Source organism: Eschrichtius robustus, chromosome 11 (genome assembly GCF_028021215.1).
Source record: "Eschrichtius robustus isolate mEscRob2 chromosome 11, mEscRob2.pri, whole genome shotgun sequence".
Taxonomy (NCBI): Eukaryota; Metazoa; Chordata; class Mammalia; order Artiodactyla; family Eschrichtiidae; genus Eschrichtius; species Eschrichtius robustus.
The window spans coordinates 66,876,291-66,898,935 of record NC_090834.1 but is presented as its reverse complement, the minus strand read 5'-3'; the positions used below and the strand labels follow the sequence as shown (position 1 = coordinate 66,898,935).

General features: G+C 40.0%; 2 protein-coding genes across 3 annotated transcripts; both read left to right on the top strand.

Moving 5' to 3' along the window:
• Nucleotides 1-723: 723 nt before the first annotated feature.
• On the top strand, nt 724-14,298 carry TMEM9B (TMEM9 domain family member B). Of its 2 annotated transcripts, XM_068555079.1 has the most exons (7): nt 921-1,104; nt 3,416-3,507; nt 5,819-5,903; nt 6,838-6,946; nt 9,052-9,186; nt 13,112-13,285; nt 13,772-14,298. In XM_068555079.1, exons 2-6 carry the CDS (start codon nt 3,426-3,428, stop codon nt 13,265-13,267), a joined length of 567 nt encoding a protein of 188 aa, XP_068411180.1. In that variant the 5' UTR covers nt 921-1,104; nt 3,416-3,425; the 3' UTR covers nt 13,268-13,285; nt 13,772-14,298. The 2 variants fall into 2 exon arrangements, with proteins under 2 accessions (XP_068411179.1, XP_068411180.1); XM_068555078.1 differs by lacking the exon at nt 5,819-5,903 and having other exon boundaries at nt 724-1,104.
• A 6,952-nt stretch (nt 14,299-21,250) lies between these two features.
• ASCL3 (achaete-scute family bHLH transcription factor 3) lies at nt 21,251-21,796 on the top strand. Its single transcript, XM_068556617.1, has one exon. The coding sequence runs from the start codon at nt 21,251-21,253 to the stop codon at nt 21,794-21,796; it is 546 nt and encodes a 181-aa protein (XP_068412718.1).
• Nucleotides 21,797-22,645: the final 849 nt, after the last annotated feature.

The window sequence follows — 22,645 nt, the reverse complement described above, 5'->3', positions numbered from 1 at the left end:
AATTGGAGACACTGTGCCATCTCCAAGGTTCTCCTAAATTACCCTTCAGGATGACCCGCTCTGGGAAGGATGGGTCAGCCCTCCCCGACTTCTGACTTAGGGGACCAGCCACCCTGAATAGGATTGTAGCGCCGCGATCCCCCACGTTATGGAATCCTGGACGGAGGAGGCTACTAGGGCGGTTCTCTCGCCAACTCCACACCTTCCGGAGCCTGGCCTGGCCCAGCCCCTCCGCTGTTTTCCAGTTCCTGGCGGCAGGCTGGGTTTAGGCGGTCAGCCCCCCAGTGAGAGGCAAGCGGGGAGCCCCACACGGAGGCCACACCCAAGGAGGCAGCTCACAGACTGTTAGCAACTTCGCGGGGAGTGGGGTCCGGGATGCGAGTGGGCCGCAGGCCAGTACCCAAAGTGCCAGAGAGGACCTCTCGACCCTCTGACTGGGGGTGGGCTTCCCGGAAAGCGATGGCTCGGCCAGTCCCATACCTGTCCCCACGCCTCACACCCGCCCCGCCGGCGCCGGCCGGGACAGGCCGCCTCTCAGCAATTCCGGGGCTTATTAGGCTCACTCTGGGTCCGGCAACGAACTGCTCCGGCCTCGCAGGGGTCGCTCGGGCCCTGCCCCACCCCCCACGCTGACAGCCCGGGCTTGCTGCGGGGTGGGTGGGTGGGGGTCTCCCTGGGCGGGAGGACCTGCTAGTGCACTGGCGGCCCACAGCCCCGCAGCCTCGGTGCCGGGGAAAGATGGCCTATCACCTCGAAGCTCCGCCGGACCCACGCTGCGCCCCCGAGAGGCCGCCTTTGCTCCTGGGGCACCGCGCAGCCTCCCGGCCTTCGCACCGGGAACCGTTTCCGGGGCGAATGCTTTTCGTAGCTGACCCGGCGCGGCCCGTGACGCGAGCGCCCAGACGGAAGTGCGGGCTGAGGAGCCGGAGCCCGAGCCGGAGCCCGACCGAGAGCAGGTCTCGGGGGCTCCGGCTGTGGGGACTGCTGGGCCTGGCAGCGATGGCAACCCTGTGGGCCGGCCTCCTTCGTCTCGGCTCCATGCTCAGCCTGTCCTGCCTGGCGCTCTCGGTGCTGCTGCTAGTGCAGCTGTCGGACGCCGCCAAGGTGAGTCCCGCCCAGCGCTCGCCCCAGACCGGAGCTCCTCCCCTGCCTCCGGCCTTGTCCACCTGCGTCCCACCCAAGTCCTCTCCCAGCCCTGACAGCCCGACCCCTAGCTTCTCAGCCCTGGCCGACTACCACCCGGAACCCTCCCGACGGCCAGGGAGCAGTCCAGCCCTCCCGCTCCAGCTGTCTGACGGTCCCCGCCCGCACCCCTCCCACCCCCGGAGCTGACACCCCGCCCCAGCTCCACCCGGCCCTGACGGCGCCCAGAGTCGGGACAGCATCTCCGCCTCCTTGAATTTCCCTTCCTAGCCCCGACAGCACCGCCCCCAAACTTGACAGCTTTTCCAACTCTAAGAGCCTTTAACTAACTTTATACGCTTGAGCTCTGACAGTCACCGCCGCCCTCCACCGGCTTCACAGACCACTGCCCCAATTCCCCAGGCCAAAATGATAGGAAGCCCGCATCTCACAGCTGTCTTCCCTCTTAGGAACTAACTCCTCTCAACTCACCCCTGAACAGATTCCCTTCCCACTGTGGGAACTTGCTTCTCCTGGCAGCCTTCCTTCTCAATACGACCTACAGGAGTCTCTCTCACCAGCCTCATATCCTCACCTGGCTCCCTCCAGGACCTCCTGGCCCCTTTCTTGCCTTCTCTCTTCTTGATAATTTAGTGGGTAAGGGAGGATCCAAACTACAGGAGAGGTGAGGTTGTGGCCTTCTCCCCTGCTCCATTTCTTGTTCCTTCTGGTCCCCCTCATGCTGCTATCTAGTCCCCTTCGTGCCCATATCCTCCAGACCTGTCCTTGATGAACTACCTCATTACTAGGGAAAACAGATGGCCTGCACATTAATGTGATGGGAGAACAGAATGACATTTTTCTTTTTTAAATTGGAGCTTTACTCTATAATACCTTTAAATATAGGGGCTGGGAAAGATGGGTGACAAGTATACATATCAGGGGGGTTTTGGTCAGGGGTTCTTTTTTTATTGAAGTATGTAGTTAATTTACAATGCTGTGTTAGTTTCAAGTGTACAGCAAAGTAATTCAGATTCTTTTCCATTATAGGTTATTACAAGATATTGAGTATAGTTCCCTGTGCTATACAATAGATCCTTGTTGTTTAGGTCAAGGGTTCTTTTTGAAATCTTCCCTACTTCCCTCCAGAAACAGGGACAGCAGCAAGTCTCCTGACTTTCAAAACACTGCTGGCACCCTCTGCATATCTTCTGTCATCACTCTAAGTGGTATATTGTAACCATGTACTTGTCAGTCTCCTTTACTTGGGCATGTCCTAATTATGGGCAGGAACCATGTCTCACGCTTATCTGAATCCACCTCATTGCACACAAGTTCTGGCACAGGACAAATGCTCAGTAAGTAGTTGCTCAATAAGTAAATGAATTACCAGCTCTACCAGATATACCACCATATATAGGAGCTTTGGACCTGGTCCTCTGGAGACTAATGAGCTGCTGCCTTCTCAGATTAGATTCCCCTTTGCTGGGGAAGGATCTCCTACTCCCTCTATTCATAAATTTAGTCACCCCTTCCTCCACTTCTTGAAACTTGCTTTATCAGTAGTTGTCCTCTCTGTCTCCCAGGGATTAGAAGCAAAGTTTCCTGGGAAGCGTAGACCAAACTGATCTCAGCTACACTCACACTACTTCCCTTATGTATTGGGTTGGCCAAAATGTTCATTCGGTTAGTGAACACGTTCAATAAAGTTCTCTGTGAAAATGAAGAGTGTGTCTTTTATTTTTACTTTAAACCGAACGAACTTTTGGCCAACCCAGTACTTCCTTTCTAATTGTAGCTGAGTGCCTCCAAAACTTCATCCCTTCTATAGGACTCTGGCCCAACCCATTTTATCCATATCAATACCTTTCTACCAAAGGGTGGAAGGATGGTGAGTAAGAAGAATTGTGATTTGTGAGTAATTTTTAGTTTGATATTTCCCCATCCTTCTGTAATCAGCGTTCTTATCTGCAGGCACAGCTGTCTGTCTACCTCGTCTTTCTACTGGCAGGTAGATGGTGATAACATTAGCACAGTTTGATTGTCATGTGACACAAAAATGTGATTAACAAGTCACAGATACTAGATGTTATTTCAAAATAATTTTATGTAGTATATAATCATTCATTAACATTACCAATGGCTTTTAAAAACTTGTATCTCTCAAAGTTATTTAAAATTTTAAATGAATGGTTTTAGAATACTTGGCAGGGGGTGCTTAGCAAAATGTGTAAGTTGCAGTTTTTAAAAATATTGATGATAAACTGTCAACAAGTTTCTATTTTGGTTATAGAATTCTGAGGATGTCCGATGTAAATGTATCTGTCCTCCCTATAAAGATAATTCTGGGCGTATTTATAATAAGAACATATCCCAAAAAGACTGGTAAGTATTCTGGATTACTGAATTACCTGTCAAATTTCTTTCTTTGGTTGTCACTGTTAGCCCTGGATATTCATCCAATGTATTGTTTTCTCTTTAAGCAAAAGTGTTGAATTCCATTTCTATTTGAAAAAGTGAGAGTAAGGCCCTGAGTGCATGATGTAGGCCTAAAGGAATGTAGCCAGAATCCCCAGGCAGGGAGGCTTTTACATTGGGATGGGGCTGAGTTTGTGGCACCCAAACTACCCATAGCTACCCTTCTGTGTCCCCTTAAATTTTGGTCCTCCCTCTTGCTTCTCAATGGAAGGTAAGCAAGCCTCATTTATCTGGGTCAGAGTTTTTACAATTTGTAGGTTTTGATGATATATTGTCAGATACAGGAGACTATGTTTAAAAGTGTCAAAAGGCTCAGGAAGGAATGGGAATGAGCCATGGATATCAGAGTTTACCAGTTGGTGTGCCATTAATAGGTTATAGGTGTGCCAAGTCATTGATCCCTTCAGCCCTTGGCATATAATCAGGCAGGCCTGTGAAGACTGGGATCCTGACTAGCTAGCCACCAGCAGCCTTCTCTATTTATCCCAGTGGACCTTACAAATAATAGCTTTTTCTACGTGTGCCATAAAATGATTGGGAAGCAGTGGTTTTGTAGCAGGATAGGTGGGCTCCTTACCCTGGACTGGGACGTTTTATGGTTTATAATGGAAGATTGCCAGGATAGGCCTAGAATAAAAATAGCTCCAAATGTTCCGTACTTTCACATGTACCCTATTTCACAGCTAAATAGCCCTGAAAGTTGGAAAGCAGAATTAAATTCATTCTGTTACAATATTCCAAGCTGACTTTGAGTAAGAAAAGGCAGGCTTTGAGCATGTTTAGCTTTTCTGATGTCGTTGTCTGTTCTTCCCATGACGTGCATTTAGGTTCAATCCGACATGTGGTAAGTGTATTCTTGAGAACTTCTTGTGAGCTTTTGTGTTCTACTTTAAATTGTCTCATACTACAAAGTGATTTAGCTATTCTTCTAGGTTTCATATCAGCAAGTTACTTTATATGAAAAGAAAACTCAAATAAGTTATTCCTATAAATTTCCCAAATATATTGAGCACTTACAATCAGTTTATTCTATTATCAGTAATAGAATATGATGCCTGTTACTTGAGTGGCAAATGAACTCACTATTCAAGTGTTTAGCACTAATCTTTTCACTGACTTTTTGTTTCTCCAGGTTCACAGAGAACCGTATATCATTTATCCCTGGTCATTGGTGAAAATAGGGAGCTTTGAAAATAAACAGTTGAAACCAAGCCTTGCTTTGGAATTTTTCTTCCCTCTCTCCCTTGCTTCCTTCCTGCAGCTTGGCCTTTTACTACGGATAGGTTCACAGATGTCACTGAAAGTTTTTTAACTGGCTTTAGAAGGGTAGGCATGTTATGACTAATCAAGATGTTATGGCTTTCCGAGGCTTCCAATATCTTATCTGACCCTATATATATTTTTACCTCCTGGCCTCTCCATTTTGTCCAGTTGTTAGCTTTAATTCTTCATTGACCTATACTGTCTAACTTAAGAAAAATTTGAGTTCTCTGGTTTGTGTTTGAGGTGTGATTTGAAGCTGATAATGTCCTCCTTTTGGCACTAGGGGGAGGTGTCGCCTAGTTCCTGAAGTGGTTGTGTTCTGTGTCTGGGTTCTGCGTTTACACTTGAGTGGCCAGCCAGAACCAACCTTCCTGGTTCCTCTCCCATCCTGCACAGCACTCAAAATCTCCTTGTTATTAAACTGTATTTGTACTTCCAAAGAAACACTCAATACTCAACACTTAGATTCCCAAGTAATTCTTAAGTATTGTTACTAAGGCTTCTGAAGCTGAAATAGAAAACTAAGTAGGAGATAAGTCTCATTTTCCTGAGGTTCAGAGAGATACAGGGGGGCTGTCCTAGGAGGCAGGAGCCCTGGATTCTGGTCCTTTTAGCTATTAATTTACTCTGTGACCTGTAGAGGTGACCTCTCCGAGAGTGCTGGGCTGGATGACCTCTATGATTATGAGCTAGATGCCCCTGCAGTGAGATTTAGCTTCCTCTGCCTATTTTATGCCTGTATCCAGCTGGATACATTACTGGTCTTCTGTACATTTGGAACAAATATCACACACTTGTATGGTGTGAGTTGTGGGACCTTACTCTTATTTGAAATTCTGCCAGTTGAGACTTATTTTTTCATTACTACCTTTGTTAAAATTAAATTACCTGTTAAGGAAAACTGACTGAACTTTGATCATTTATGCCATTTTGGGTTTTCTTTCTTATGCCACAGCTCAGAGGGAACAGAACACAAAAAAGTACGTTCTGATAGGGCAAAGGGAAAGAATCAGCCTGGAGCATTGGATACCCTCAAGAAGGTGGGTGGAGTGAGACAGGATGCTGTGGTAGAGTTCTTGAGGCAGCCAGCCATGCCTAAGGGAGAGAGGACAAGAGGGAGGGAAACTGCCCAGCAGCCAGCCGGAGGACAGCAGAGCTTTGCCTGCCTTTGCTGAAGGTGATCAGGGTAGTGGGCTCTTAATAGCTGGGGAGAGTAAGAATTTAATTATTTCCTAGACTTGACAGATTTCTGGGAAAAAGATTTTTTGGATAGGCTTGCTTTTTCATAAGCCATAAGTAAGTGACCTGGAAAATGGGGAGAAAATAAACATCCAACCACAAAAACATTCAGCCTTTTACTATTTTTAGGTACTGTTGCCAGGTAGTGTTTTCATTTTAAAATATTTTTGTTGTCCTAATCCTACTTCTCCATGCTTTCTAAATAGACTTTTGCTCATTAAGAAAAGTAATTGTTTCTTACTCTGGTGTTCAGCTTTCAGAGTTTCATAATTTACCAACTGTTAGGATTAGCCATTCATATACCACACTGTGGCAGTTTAGATGATATTAGTTAATTCATAAAAGAGGTAATCTCATATTTGAATAATGCTCCAGGTCACTTTAAATCATTTAAAGCAGTTTTACTTGCTAAATGAACAGGTCTAATATGACTTGATCTGCTAAGTAGTTTTCAGTCCCATTTGGGATTTTTCAAGTGCATTTTTAACTATAAATAGCACTTTTGAAAATAGCTGCTACATATGTGTCTTTATGGTCTCTTAGACTGTTAAAGCTTACCAAATTGCTAATATTGAGAGAGGAAATGATTTCCCTTCCCTTACTGATTATTTGTTCCTTATATTCATTCTTTCATTGGGAAAGTTCAGTGATTATTGTGGATTTCAGGAAAGGTTTGATCAGTGCAAGTAGAAAATCCAGCTAGGTTTAGGCAGTATTTTATCTTTGTTTTTTCAGTGATTGCCTTCATGTTGTGGACCCCATGCCTGTGCGGGGGCCTGATGTAGAAGCATACTGTCTACGCTGTGAATGCAAATATGAGGAGAGAAGTTCTGTTACGATCAAGGTAAAAAAACAATAATCCATCTTTTCTGCTTCTGGAACAGTTTTTGATGGTATCTAGACAAGAAAGAAAATTTTGGACATTTGAATTCTATTTAGTTACCTAAACTATTGCTCTTCCATCCTCTTCCCAGCACCCTCTTACCCCCTCCTTTCTCATCCCCAGCCCGCACCCTAAAAGGATCAATGGACCTGCTCTCCGCCTGCCTCGTAGAGATGCCTTGTGCCTTAATTAGGATACCTTAGATAGATGTGATATGTGAAATGGCACAAAAAAAGCCCTGAGTGTAATTTGCATTTCCCAGAAAGACATTCCAGCTTCTCTGCGGGCCACGTATGCCAAAGATTAGTGAGAAAGCAGGATGATTAGACCTTCTTCTTCCTGCCCTCTCAACCCTTAGAAAAAGTTATATATAGAGTGACTACTCTATCCTAGAAAACATCACTTCTGGATTTTAAGATTTCCTTTCTTTATCTTTTATAGGAAATGGAATGTAGATCACTCTCATCACAATTTGGACCTCTAATGAGTTCAATTACTTTATTATGGTGGCTCATAGTTCTTCTCCCCAATTTTTTTATATGGAGGTCCCCATTCCTGTTCCCCCCCGCCAAAAAAAAAACCTTAGGGGAATCTGGGGTGGTCAGCTATACCAGTTACGAAGATTCCTGTTGTGATTGACCCTGCAGGAGAGCTCCTGCTCCAGCAGGGTACTGTCCCATAGAGAAATCATCACTGTACTTTTTTATTTTTTAACAAAATTTTTATGTATAATTTCCATACCCCAAATGTCACTCATTATAAGTGTACAATTTTATAAATTTTAGCAAATTTAAAACCAATTTTTACAATCCAGTTTTAGGGACTTACCTGGTGGTCCAGTGGTTAAGACTCCGCACTTCCAATGCAGGGGGCACGGGTTCAATCCCTGGTTGGGGAACTAAGAACCCACATGCCCCGTGGCCAAAAGATAAAAATAAATAAATACTTTGGGTATTGGCCCTGATGACTTTCTAAAAAAAATTTAAAAAATAAAATCCAGTCTTAGAACATTCCCATCACCCCAAAAAGATCCCTCATAACCATTTATAGTTAATCCCATTCCTACCCCCAGCCCTAGACAATCACTATTCTGCTTTGTGTGTCTCCGGATCTGGACATTTCATATAAATGGAATCATAAAATATGTGGTCTTCTGTGACTGGTTTCTTTCACACAGCATAATGTTTTTGAGGCCTCTTCATGTTGTAGCATGTATCAGTACTTAATTCTTTCTTATTACTGAATAGCATTCTATTACATGAACATACCACATTTTGTTTATCCATTCATCAGTTGATGGACATTTATTTCCAGATTTTTACTTTTACTCTTATGAATAATGCTGTCGTCAATATCTGCGTACATGTCTTTGTGTGGATGTATGTTTTCCTTTCTCTCTGGTAGATTCCTAAGAGAGGTAAGTTTATATTTAATTTTTTAAGAGACTACCAGGTTGTATTCTAAAGTAGTTGTACCATTTTACATTCTCACCAGTAACATATGAGTGTTCAGTTTCTGTACATCCTCGCTAACATTTGGTATTGACTGTCTTTAACTGTAGCCATTCTAGTGGGAGGTGTCACACTGTACTGCTTGACACCTCACGAATTAAGATCTCAAGAAAATCATGTGCCTAAAATGTATTTTTGTGTATCTAAATTGATCTAAAGCAGTATGCTGTTGAAATTCATCTGAATTACATTTTCTGTTAGGGATCCTAACAGAAAGTGGTCTTGACTGCAGTGCTGTTGAATCTAGGACACTGTATTGAGGGTGAAAAAAGAGAACTACTATGCTAGCAGTGGTGCAAATGATTAGCAGTAGGTGAAGGTGGAATTTGAAGACTCGTGAAAAGATCCCAAAGGCAAAATGCTCTCTTTCCTTTTTTTCTATAAATAATACTTTGGTGAAGAGTTGAGTTTATTTCTTATGTTGGAATCTGGTTTGTATAGAAATCCTATGTGCTTAACAGATAGATCAGTCTTCACTATGGCTTTAGCATTATTATACAAAATTCAGATTTCTTGGCTTGAACAGAGATATAACTTATTTTCAATTTCTTTTAGGTTACCATTATAATTTATCTCTCCATTTTGGGCCTTCTGCTTCTGTACATGGTATATCTTACTCTGGTTGAGCCCATACTGAAGAGACGCCTGTTTGGACACTCACAATTGATACAGAGCGATGATGATGTTGGGGTAAGTTCTTAGCATGCCCTAGCTGTTCAAAGCCAGTCTCTGTCATCATCTGATATAGAGTGCATGTGAAGAGTAGTTACATAATAGATGTCCATATCTGGAGCAGATCCTCCACTAGAGAACCTAAAGACAGTTCTAATATTAGTGTATGTCTCTTTATGAGGAAATTGCTCTGTAAAGCCATAAATTTGGTGGTTAGACCGATGATCCTTGGTGAGTGTGCTGTACAAGGCTTTGCCTTTCACTACCAAGGGCATAATTTTCATCGCCTTTTCCTGCTTACATTGAGAAAAGCATCGGAGATAGTCTTCTTCCTAGGCTCCTGCCTGAACACCTTCCCTGTCAACATCACCAAATATTTTAAAAGGCAAAGAGGCTTTAGTGAAGGGAAGCATGAAAACCATAATGTTCTTTACTTAATGAAGTACAGCTTGATAACCCGCTGATGTTTTATATTTCCTATTTTCCTCCTTCTTTAAAAAAATCTGTGCTCTTTAGAGAAAAATAAAACCATCACTCCTGATTCTCTTCCTATCTTTAAAACACATTCATATTTGTGTATATAATTAATATTACTTCACTCAAAACTTTTGAGAAATTGACATAGTCCACAAATTTGTTATTCAGTATGGCTTAGAGAATTATATTGTTTGTTTTGTCATTATCCTGTTTGGGTTTGTTTCCAAATTTTCCACTATTTCATTATTACATATATAATATTCTTTAGAAATTACTTTTTATTTTGGATTACTTTATTGAACTATGTTTCTTAAAGTGAATAAAATTTAGTAGAGTTTCAAGAATCAATTCCAAAAGCCAAAGCCAGGATAAAGCCTTGCCAATCACAGTCAAAAGTCCTTTTACTCTGGAATGGCTTGTGGACCCATTGGTAAAAGATGAGAAAGGGGATCCTGAATGAATGGCTTAAGTTATAATTACAGAGCCTGCTTGTCTCATGAATATCGATATTGAATACTCAACTTAATTTGAGCAAGATTTCATTTTTGTTTTGTGAAGAACTTTCATAGAAATACCTCTGTTTGCCTCTTTTCCCCTTGCTTCCTTTAGTAATTCAACCAACACATAACAAGTAACTTTTCCATATCAGGAAGGATTAGTCTCAAATACTATTCCCATATTAATTTTCATTCACATACAACATTTCCCATTGACATTTTGGGTCAGATGATTGTTTGTTGTAGGGGGCTGTCCTGTTCACTGCATGATATCTAATAGCATTCCTGACCTCTGCCCACTAGAAGCCTCATCCCAATCATGACAATCAAAAATGTCCACAGACGTTGTCAAATGTTCCTGGGGGTCAAAATCACCCCCAGTTGAGAACTAGTAACATATGAAAACGTTATGTATCAAAGGCCACCTGAACCGTTTCATTATAGGCACAGAGACAGAAACTCTGACTTAAACTACATCCCTTATAGCATTAAATATCTGGTTCCTGATTTTAGGGATAGACGATATTAATGTAATACACAGAACATAAAAGAAATGGATGCACAAATGTGTAGATAAAAACATGTAGGAAAGGCATTTGGTGGGACCATGTGCTTAGTAACCATTTTGTTCACCAGTGATTGATTCTGTGAGCATGTCGATCATATGAGAACATTGTCTTGAGAGGCCTGGCTGACTTTTGGATATCTGTTAAATTGATTCTGGGCAGAGAGAGGTTTTCTAAACACAGGTATGAATTTATGGTGCCAACTCTGTTCAAAAAGAAGTTCAATTTAAATTCCTACAATTGTTGCTAATCCAAGATGAGAGTTCTTCACTCTGTATGTGCCTTTAAACATGCTTTTGTTAAATTCTCAGTTCAATTCTGTTTTAATTTTTTCCATTTTTGTTGAGTGTAGAGCACTTTGAATCAAGTGAGAGCACAAATAGTTAAGAAGCTCACTGCAAGTAGTCACAATATTTACTGTATTATATATCCATGACACATCATTGCTATTATCAAAGCATTACATTAAAACATATTTTGTATTTATTGTAATTTTATCAGGTGTAAAAAGAACAAACATATATAAAGGGTAAATCTCTATTTGCATTCTCCCGGCATCCGTGACTATGAGCAGCTAGTTCAATCTTGTTCTGATAGATGGAGAATAGACCAAAAGGATTAACTGGTTTGTTTAGTCCTTTAAATTTGTTCCTTAAGAAGGTGTTTCTCCCCCTACCTTGAAGAGTAGATAACAAGACTATGAAATTGAGAAACACTCTGCTGGTAAAGTACATCCTTCTTCCCAGTCTTGTTTATGTCAAAACAAACCAATGGTAATACTGTTTTATATACAAGTTCACTGAAGCACCATATTCGGATAGTGTCATTTTAATCTACCTGAACAAAATCAGTGTGTTAAGAAAATGTGACACCAAGTCAAGTTTAGGGGAGCTAAGACGTGTGCTTGTGCTCATTTGTTAGATGACCTTGGATCGGTTTATTTCCTCATGGGAAATAAAGTAATCCAACAACGTTAGCCACCTTCCTTTTTCCTAACGTTCTTTCTTACATCTTTGAAACATTTGAACTTTGTGGAATTGTTTTTATTATTTTCATTTGTAAGGTTAAAAAAAATAATGGGGTTTGCACAAGATATTACCTAAATTAAGTGAAAAGTTGAAGCAATTTTGGTAAAGAAGGCAGGGATAGATTCTTTACAGAAAACTCTTTGATGTCTTTGAAATGTCGACATTATATAAATATCTTGCTCTAAAAAGAAGACCAGGTGTTATAACACTGTTTAGTTATAGTTTTATATATATAGTTATGCAGTTATGTATAGCTTTCCATAGACACGCTGACTTCTGCCCTGGGTATATAATAGAGCTTTTGCAAACATGCAAAACAATATTGTTTCTTTCCGAGAGGCAAAGTTTAAGAGGTCTGACTTGTGACTTGTATCCTATGTTGGAACATTTAGGAGCTTTGCTAACCCAGGTTCAGGAAAAAGAGATCAAGGAAAAGGCAAACAAAAGCAATAAATAAGTACTGAATGCCTTTTGTCATTTAGGCAGCTGTGTTTATATCTCATTCATAGATAGATTAGCATGGTGGTTTCCTGTGTAATGACTACAAACATCAGTGGCGTTGGTTTACTTTGACCAGGATAGGTTCGTTTTCTACACAGATACCTGGGTGACCCTTCAATGGCCTCTTTCCTAATGCAGCAGCTAACATGGAAGCTACTGTGTGCTCAGCAATGAAAGATTCAAGTCTTTACCAAATAGAAACGCTGAAGTAATAATTCCTTACTGTCCTTAGCACTAGAGGGTAATTGTAGCACTTGAGCTATGTCTCTGTTCATTACAGATTGGGGAAGGGGGGAAATGTAGGTGTTGAGGGCATAAGAAGAGATGGAAACCAACCAAGATAAGATGCAGTCAACTCATCTCCCAGGAAGAATGTGGCCCCAAGCTGGCAAGTAACAATTCTAATATAATGGGAGTCAGGAAGTTAAAAGATAGGAGTTTCCTCAGCCACAGATTAGCTATATAGTATCGAATAAAACAAGGAAAAGCCCTACTTTCTGTATCTGTAACATGTAGATATTAACATGCAAAATAGATTTTCTTTCCACCACTCATCAAGAAGGGCTTCTCTCTAACATAAATGACCACTGTCTTTGTCTTGATCCCTACTTCTTAAGGGAATGTCTTTGGAAATGGTGACTCACGGGAACTTTGCACAAATACCTCCTCATCGCTTATTTTACTTGAACCAACTATTTCTGTAGTTGAGTTCATCCTGCTTCTGGCAGTTGAGTGCCTAAGAGTGCTTGGCCAAATTAGATGGTCTGTTTGAAAAGGCCAGCTGCTCCTATCTCCGTGGCTGGATAACTGCTATCGTGTGTGTGTGTTTTACACGGACCATGCCGTCTGATGTTCTCCATTCCTGGACTTTCAGGATCACCAGCCTTTTGCAAACGCCCACGATGTGCTGGCCCGCTCCCGCAGTCGAGCCAATGTGCTGAATAAGGTAGAGTATGCCCAGCAGCGTTGGAAGCTTCAAGTTCAAGAGCAGCGAAAATCCGTCTTTGACCGTCATGTTGTCCTCAGCTAATTGGGAATCGAATTCAAGGTGACTAGAAAGAAATGAGGCAGACAATGGGAAAATATTGACTGAGTTTTCCTGGGTTTTGTTTTAATGCCCTGTTGATTTCACTAACTCTTGCTGGAAAATTCAAAACTGGAAACAAAAACATGCTTGGTATTTTCTTTTCTTGTTAATGTATTAATGGAGGCATTTTTTAAAGCACACGCCTCAAACAACATTAGCCTTTTCCTGTTTGTGACTTTTACTAATAAAAATATGTCTGCCTGTAAATTATCTTGAAGTCCTTTACCTGGAAAAAGCACTCTCTTTTTTACCACACAGTTTTAGTTTGGTTTTCAAGATAATTTTCAGGGGTGGTTTTTGTGTGGTGTTTTTTGTTCTTGTTTTTGGCAAAGAAGGGGAGGGATATGTGGGAAGTGCTTAACATAACTTTTCTCAAGTCACTTTACTAAACAATCTGTTGTAAATAGACTTTGCCTTTTATTTTCAAGTTTCATTTATATTTTGCAGTCTGCCAGCCTCATCAAAGCCCTGACTTACCTATTTGAATTTTGCACTGACTATATTATCTGGACATCTGGTTGGCCTGTGGCTGCACTTCATGGTAAATTGGATCTGAAATGCCTGGTGGCTCTTCACAAGATGCAGATTTTCTTCCTGTACTGTGATGTCTGATGCAATGCATCCTAGAACAAGCTGGCCGTTCGCTAGTTTACTCTAATGAATAAACATAGTCTTCGTGTGTGGTCTTTCTCGTCTTCTTCTTCTTTAAGGATGAATCCTAAGGACTTGGACACTTGCAATAAAGAAATTTTCTTTTAAACCCAAGCCTCCCTGGATTGATGACATACACATATTTGTCAGCATCCCCAGTCAGGTTGAGAGGCAGCTGTTTGAGCTGTAGTGTGTACAGCTTTGAACTAGTACTGGAGTTCCAGTTGCCTCCCTCTGAAAGGCATAGCAGTTATTGGATAACTGGCTTTTTTCTTCCTATGTCCTCTTTGAAATGTAACAATAAAAATAATTTTTGAAACACCTACCAGTGTATCTATGTCTCCTAACTTTTCTCTCCTCCCTCTTTTGCTGTATGATGAACTTGAAGATGCAAAGATAATTTGTACCCTGTTGTAAGACTATTGTTTTATACCAGTCTAATCATAAAACACTGGTAGTAAATTATCTGTGTGTGGGTGTGGGTGTGTAGAGAGAGAGGGAGGGAGAATGTATGGGTACTTAGATGGGCCTCTGAAAGTATACAGATATCATTTTGATAAACAGGGATTTAAAATGCATGAAGGAGTGTTCTAAGAAATTTTTTAACTACATTAATTTCATAAGGATGAGATTTTAGGAGCCTTTAATGCATTTTTTGGTTAGTGAAAAGCACTTTTTTTTAAACCCCAAAATCTAACCTAAACTTATTGATTTTATTGTTAGTATTAAAAGATATAAGTTCAACTACAACGAAGTGAAATTTATTCCAGGTATGCAAGGCAGTTTGAACATTTGAAAATTAATGAAATCTATCACATCAACACACTCAAGAAGAAAAATGACATGATCTTATCAATAGATGCAGAAGGAGCATTGACAAAATCCAACACCCATTCACGACAAAAACTCTCAGTAAACTAGGAATAGAGGAGAACAAGACAAGGGTGTTCTTCCTCACCACTCCTTTTCAACATCATAGTGTAAATCCTAGCTAATGCAATAAGACAAAAGGTATACAGATAGGGAAAGAAAAGTTAAGACTGTCATTGTTTACAGATGACATGATTGTCTATGAAGAAAATCCAAAAGAATTAAAAAAAAAAACCTGGTACTAATAAGTGATTTGACTATAGCAAGGTTGCAGGATAGAAGGTTAAGATACAAAAGTCAATTGCTACCCTACATAATAACAATGAACATGTGAAATTAAAAACACGATTGCCATTTACATAAGTATCCCCCCAAATGAAATATGTATAAGTCTAACAAAATACATACAAAATGTATATGAGGAAAACTACAAAACTGATGAAAGAAATCAAAGAACTAAATAAGAGATTCCATGTCCATGGATAGGAAGACAATATTACCAAGATGTCAATTCTTCTCAACTTGAACTCTATAGATTCAATTCAGTCCTGGACTTCCCTGGTGGCGCAGTTGTTAAGAATCTGCCTGCCAATGCAGGGGACACGGTTCGATCCCTGGTCTGGGAAGATCCCACATACCGCAGAGCAACTAAGCCCGTGTGCCACGACTACTCAGCCCACACCCTAGAGCCCACGAGCCACAACTACTGAGCCCGTGCGCCACAACTACTGAAGCCTGTGCACCCTAGAGCCCGTGCACTGCAACAAGAGAAGCCACTGCAGTGAGAAGCCTGTGCTGTGCAACAAAGAGTAACCCCTGCTTGCTGCAACTAGAGAAAGTCTGCACGCAGCAACAAAGACCCAATGCAGAAAAAAAAAAAAAAAAACAATCAAAATCCCGTCAAGTTCTTTTGTGGATATCAACAAACTGATTCTAAGGAAGCAAAAGACTCAGAAAGTCAACACAATGTTAATGAAGAAGAACAAAATGGGAAGGTTGACACTACCTGTTTTCAAGACAGTGTGGCACTGGCACTGGCAAAAGAATACAAACAGATCAACAGAACAGAATAGAAAGCCCAGAAATAGGTGCACATAAATATAGTTAACTGATCTTTGACAAAAGAACAATGGGAACACGGAGAAAAGTCTTTTCGGTGAATGGTGCTGGAACAACTGGGCAGTCAAGTGCAAAAAAATTAAGCTAGACACAGGCCTCACACCCTTCAAAAAATTAATTCGAAATGGATCATAGACCTAAATGCAAAACAAAAAACTACAAAACTCCTAGAAGACAACATAGGAGAACATCTAGATTACCTTTGGTTGCTGATGACAGATTCAATATCAAAAGCACGAATCAAGAAAGAAATCATTGATAAGCTGGACTTCATTAAAATTAAAAACTTCTGGTGAAAGACTCTGTCAAGAGAACAAGAAGACAAGCCACAGACTGGGAGAAAATATTTGATAAAGTACTATTTTCCAAAATATACAAAGAACTCTTAAAACTCAACAGTAAGACAAACAACTTGATTTTAAAATAGGGCAAAGACCTGAACAAACACCTCACCAAAGAAGATATACAGATGGCAGATAAGTATTTGAAAAGATGCTCCACATCATATGTCCACAGGGAAATGCAAATTAAAACAACGAGATACCACTACACACCTATTAGAATGCCCAAAATCCAGAACACTGACAACACCAAATGCTGGTGTGGATGTGTAGCAACAGGAACTCTCATTCATTGCTGGTGAGAATGCAAAAATGGTATGGCCACTTTAGAAAAGAGGTTGGTAGTTTCTTACAAAACTAAACATACACTTACTGTGTGATCCAGCAATTGCACACCTTGGTATTTAATACCTGAGTTAGTTGAAATCTTATGTCCACACGAAAACCTTGCCCATGGCTGTTTATAGCAGCTTTATTCATAACTGCCAAAACTTGGAAGCAATCAAGAAGTCCTTTACTAGGTGAATAGATAAGTAAACTGTGGTACATCCCGACAATGGAATATTTTTTAAAATTTATTTTATTGAAGTATAGTTGATTTACAATGTTGTGTTAATTTCTACTGAACAGCAAAATGATTCAGGTATGTATTCTTTTTCATATTCTTTTCTATTATGGTTTATCACAGGATATTGAATATAGTCCCTTGTGCTATACAGTAGGACCTTGTTGTTTATCCATTCTGTATATAATAGTTTGCATCTGCTAATCCCAAACTCCCAATCCATCCCTCCCTCACTCCCCTCCCCCTTGGCAACAACAAATTTGTTCTCTATGTCTGTTTGTCTGTTTGTTTCATAGATAAGTTCCTTTGTGTCATATTTTAGATTCCACATGTAAGTGACATCATATGGTATTCAGACAATGGAGTATTATTCAGTGCTAAAAAGAAATGAGCTATCAAGCCACAAAAATATGTGGAGGAACCTTAAATAAATATTACTAAGTGAAAGAAGCCAATCTGAAAAGGCTATTTACTATACAATTCCAACTATATGACATCCTGAAAAAGGCAAAACTATGGAGTAAAAAAAAAATCAGTATATAATGTGTCATTATACATTTGTCAAATTCCATAGAACTGTACAACACCAAGAGTGAACCGCAATGTAAACTATGGGCTTTGAGTGATAATGATGTGTCAATATTGGTTTATCAATTGTAACAAATATATCATTCTGGGGCTGGCATATTGGTAGTAGAGGAGAATGTGCATATAGGTAAGAGCAGGGGGTAAATGGGAACTATGTGCTTTCTGCTCAGTTTGCTGTGCATCTAAAATTGCTCTGAAAAATAGTTTATTTAGAAGGAAAAAAATTTTAATAGATATATAATAAAATGTAGGTTCATATTGAGCTTCCTGGTTATGGCCTTAATCTCTGTTTTACAAATATTGGCGAATATTTGCACATTATGAGATTATTACTTAAAGATATTTTCCATAAATAATTTTGATATAAGATTATATAATTCAGATAAATGGGGGGGGCATTCTTTTTATAAAAGAATTTGTTACAGGAGTCCAATTTTGCAAGCAAAGCTTTCTATTTAGTATTGTTGTATGTTGTCATATCTACGTATTAGGTAGAGAAAACAGCTAAACCAGACTGAGCAGTTCTGTTTAACTGTAAGCTATTTTGCATGTTGTTACTAAATGATCACCTATAAATCAGTTTATGTCTGACTCAGCCCAAAGTACAGCCTCTCGGCAACAAAATTCAGGTAAGAGACTCTTCTCCAGAGTGGCCCATGGGGGAGAATAAAAACATGGTTTTTAAGAAAATCCCTAGGCACAGTTGATAAATGATGAATTTTTTCAGCTATCTGATTATTCCATTATCTTAAACTATCAAATATGCTTATATGTTGAAAGAGTCAGTTTTGCTGATGATTCAATCATCTGGAGGAGTGGAAAGTGTTTTTGGGTTTGGAAGTCAGGAGATTTAGGTTCTGACCTCTGCTCTGCTACTAGCTCTGCAACAATTTATGAGGGATTGGATAAGAAGATTTCTAAGGTTCCTCTAGGCCTAACATTCAGTAATTCAATTATATGTGCAGTTGTAGCTTTTTGTTTTTTCCATGCTAGATATTTGTAATGTCTCAGAAAGTTGAAGCTTTTATGCTCAGCAGAGCATCCAGAATCTCTTAGGATTTTATCACTAAGACCTCATCATTTATTTCCGAGAAGAGTTCTAAGACACCTGAGATTTTCCCTAAAAGGCAGGTGCATTTGTTAGCTATGCGTGTATCTGGCTTTGGAGCTGCAGCACTTACAGCCTGTGTGGCTCTCTTTTAAAACCTTTACTCAATTTCTACAAACATGTCCAGCTGCCACTAGGCTTCCTACCTCGATCCTCTTCGCTACTGCCTTTTTCATTCTATCACTGTTGTTGTTAAATTTTCTTCTTTGAATAAAGGATCATTTAAATGCTGCTACATTGATTGGTGAACTTTTTGGAAATGCTCAATAGAAAAGGCTTCTCATCAGTGTGTCTCCAAAGACACCAGGCTCTTTTTCCAAGAATTATGCAATGTCTTGTTAAAACCTAGAAACTATTAATTACCTGTTGCGTATACAAATTACTCAGATTTCATCTGGGTCAAGGCTTAAGATATTGTTAAAATTATCAGTCAGGATGAACTATACCGAAAGATTTCTTGTGTGTAATTAGCTTTGATGACATCTGCTTTACTTTTTGGTACCCTGTTGTATCAGTTCTGGCTCGTTAGCTATAGGCAGAAATAAGGTGCTGATGTTCTCAGAAATGTAGTAATAGGGGCTCCATACCGATTGTGCCATCATTTCCCAATTTCTGCCATACACATCCTTTATCTCTTACCCTCTAGAATTCTTGGCTCGAGAATTTTTCCCAACTCTTTTTCTCTCAGCAACTTTTCCTTTTTGACAGAATCTTGGCTAGTTTGTAATCCAGAGATTTTCATTTTATGTTAGTTATTTTAGGCTATTGGATCAGTAATTTGGAATCTTTCATTTCCTCTGTTTTGATTTTTAATTGGACCTATGGCACTTATCTCATTCCCTCACCACCACACCTCTATTAGGAAGAGCTTTTCCTGGCATTTATTCCTTTTTTAGCCTTTTTCACCATGACATTATAACCCTCCCCACCACTCACATTTCCCACCCCTCATCCGCTATCCCCCATCCCTTACTGCCCTTTCTGGTTCCAGAGTCATTTGTCTTTTCGGTAGCCATACTTGATAGGATAGGTTTTTTCACAAGGATTGTAATACACTTTATTGCACTTGAATTCTGGTGCTTAGAGACTGCTCCTGTCATTACATAGTGCAGCCTGCAGAATTTTGTTTTACTCAGGTAGAGAAACAAGTGCCAGTGTTTACCTAATCTTGCCCTTAAACATTAGGGCTGGGTTTTTTGTGGAAAAAGAAAGCCACCTTTACTTCTTTTCTGAAAGCCCAAAATTAGATTTCATGTGGCTTTCCTTTTCCATTTTGGGTATGTTCTTCATCTCTCAACAAATGTGCTTTGGATAGATCAATGTTTGATTTTCCAGTGTTAGGGAAAATATAAGCCAGGTTTTCTATAAGGTGCAGGTGAGAAAGGGATGCTGCCCAAGGATTCATCTGTTAAGAAACGAAACAGGAAAAGAACTAATACTTAGTGCATTATGTATTTTTTTTTTCATTTAATCCTCACAACCACCCTGCAGAATAGTTGATATCTCAGTTGGACATAAGAATAAGCCAGAGCTCAGAAAGGTTAAGAAATTTGCCTAAGGACACACAGCTAAGAAGAGGCAAAGCCAAGATTGAAACTTGAAAATGTTAATGACTGAAAGAAAAACGCTCTTTTCCTACAGCACTTCCTTGACTTCTAGTTAACTAGTTACACTGTAATGTTCCTGTGAAATCCGTTGTGACCACATTATTACAGTCAAAGGCAAAGAGTAATGGTAGTGTAATATATAAGCTGGATGCAGGCCTATTCAGAAGAAGGGAATGTGTTGATATGAGACGTCTTGGAGTATAATACTTTAAGTTCCATGAAAAAAAACCCCTAAATACAGATGCACTTTACTCAATATATTTAAATTTCTAAGTAAAAATATGTAAATTGACCATGTTTTAAATGTGTTAGGGGAGTTTCTCATTAAGGGAATCTTACAGTGAATTTTTAAGAGCAAATGATTCCTTTCTTATTTTTATTTTCAGTTTTGCCCAAGGCATATCAGGTATCATTTAAGAAGGCTATGCCTGTGAGGTTGCATGATCATTAACTAGTTTGTAATTTCTCCAACACGTATTTGAATATTGTGGTGTTTCAGTGTTTCCCAAACGTCAGTATTTGCATACACCTTCACAATATTCATTATATTAGTGTTCCACCTGTACTGCTATTTACTTACTATTTTTCTGTAAATCAATTTACATTTTTTACTCAAGTAGCTTTATTTTTAAAAGAGACTTTGTATCACTACTGTAAATGTGAAATCAGTATAATTCACAATAAATAGAAATTAATAGTAAAATATTATTAGATTCTAGCTAGATACTATTCCTGTTGAAGGCTTCCATCTGAGGAGGATTAGAAAGCATTCTAGTAGTATGGAAAACACACTCTCATCAGACTAAAGATATATCCTTGTAATCATAAGGACTGAAAGAGAACTGAAAGGGAATAACTTTCTCACAAGGCAAGTCAATGTTATTTCATGCTGTTTCTGTGTACCATCAAAAATCCTCTCCCTTACTACCCACAGAATGTTGTAACCCCATCAAGTTTTCAGAATGAGCTCAGAAACTATTCATCAAAGCAGAAAAGTCTCTGATCTCTGTCGATATCTGTTCTCTTTTGATCTGGCCAAATTAATAAACTTGGTTCTGTTTCCAGGCTAAAGAGGAAATGATGGACAACAGAAGCTACTCCAATCTGCCAGACAAACTGCCTGTCTTCACTGATTCCACCCACTTGCCACTGACCAGGTCCATCTATCTGGACCCCATGATCATGTTCCACCTGTACCCTGAGGGCCCGGTGCCATCTCCTTACTCTGAAGACCTGCCATTGCTGCCTTTTTCCAGTGACTCTCTGATCATGGAAGATTATGGGGAACCCTGCGCCTTCTCCTTCCCAATGCCTTATCCAAATTACAGAAGGTGTGAATACTCCTACAGGCCAGCCTTTATCCAGAAAAGGAGTGAGCGGGAAAGGCAGCGGGTGAAATGTGTCAATGAAGGCTATGCCCAGCTCCGACATCATCTGCCAGAGCAGTACTTGGAGAAACGACTCAGCAAAGTGGAAACCCTCAGAGCCGCGATCAAGTACATTAATTACCTGCAGTCCCTTCTGTACCCTGATGAGGCTGAGGCCAAGAATAACCCCAGGAAAGTTTCCTCCATAATGGCAACCACCAGCCGCCACACTGACCCCATTTTTAGAATCATTTGATTCCGTGTTTCTAAATAGAAACAAATAATTTCACAAAATGTGGTTCCTTACATCATTTGATAGTTTTCCTAATGGAGTTTCTGGGTGAGCAGATAATAGTTCAAATGCTAAGCTGTGTTGGATATTTCTTACCAGGGTTTCAGATGTACTAAACGTTATCTTATGTAGATTGAGAAAATGCTTCTTAAGCTTTGGTAGTTTCTTTCAAGAACTTTAGGGAAGCAGGAGTCCCCAGAATTCTCTATATCTCTCACCTTGCCCTTCTCGCACACTTGGCCAGAGTCTCAGCTGTGAGAAGCTCACAAAAGTATTGTAAAGTAAGACTAATGACTATTCAATGCCTGTACTGCACTTTGCAGACGCTTCATGCTAAGCAATCACAATGAACCTCCCTGGATTTGTCAAAGTTTGGTGGGTTTTATTATTTGGGGTTGGCGAGAAATCTATACCTCACTCATAACATGATGCGGAAGTATCTTGGGGCTAAAGCAAAAGTAGTTAACAAAACCTTGTTGTCATTTGAAATTACTTCAGAGTCATCTTTTTCCTGCATGCAGCAGACACCCTCAGGTAGCTTAGTTTGCGCTTAAGAGGGCAGGCTCCGCAGTCAAACTGCCTCCATTTACATTCTGACTCTGCTGCATCCCCACTGTGTTTTCTCAGTTCTTCATCCACAGAATGAGAATTATAGGAAAAGCAGCTACCCCTTATGTTTATTATCAGTATTAACAGTGCTTGTGAAACATAATGAAAACATTATGTGAAAACATAATGTGAAACATTATGAAAACACATAATGTTTTCATAGCCATTATTTTTAAAATTTATTATCCTCTTTGTTTTCTTTTT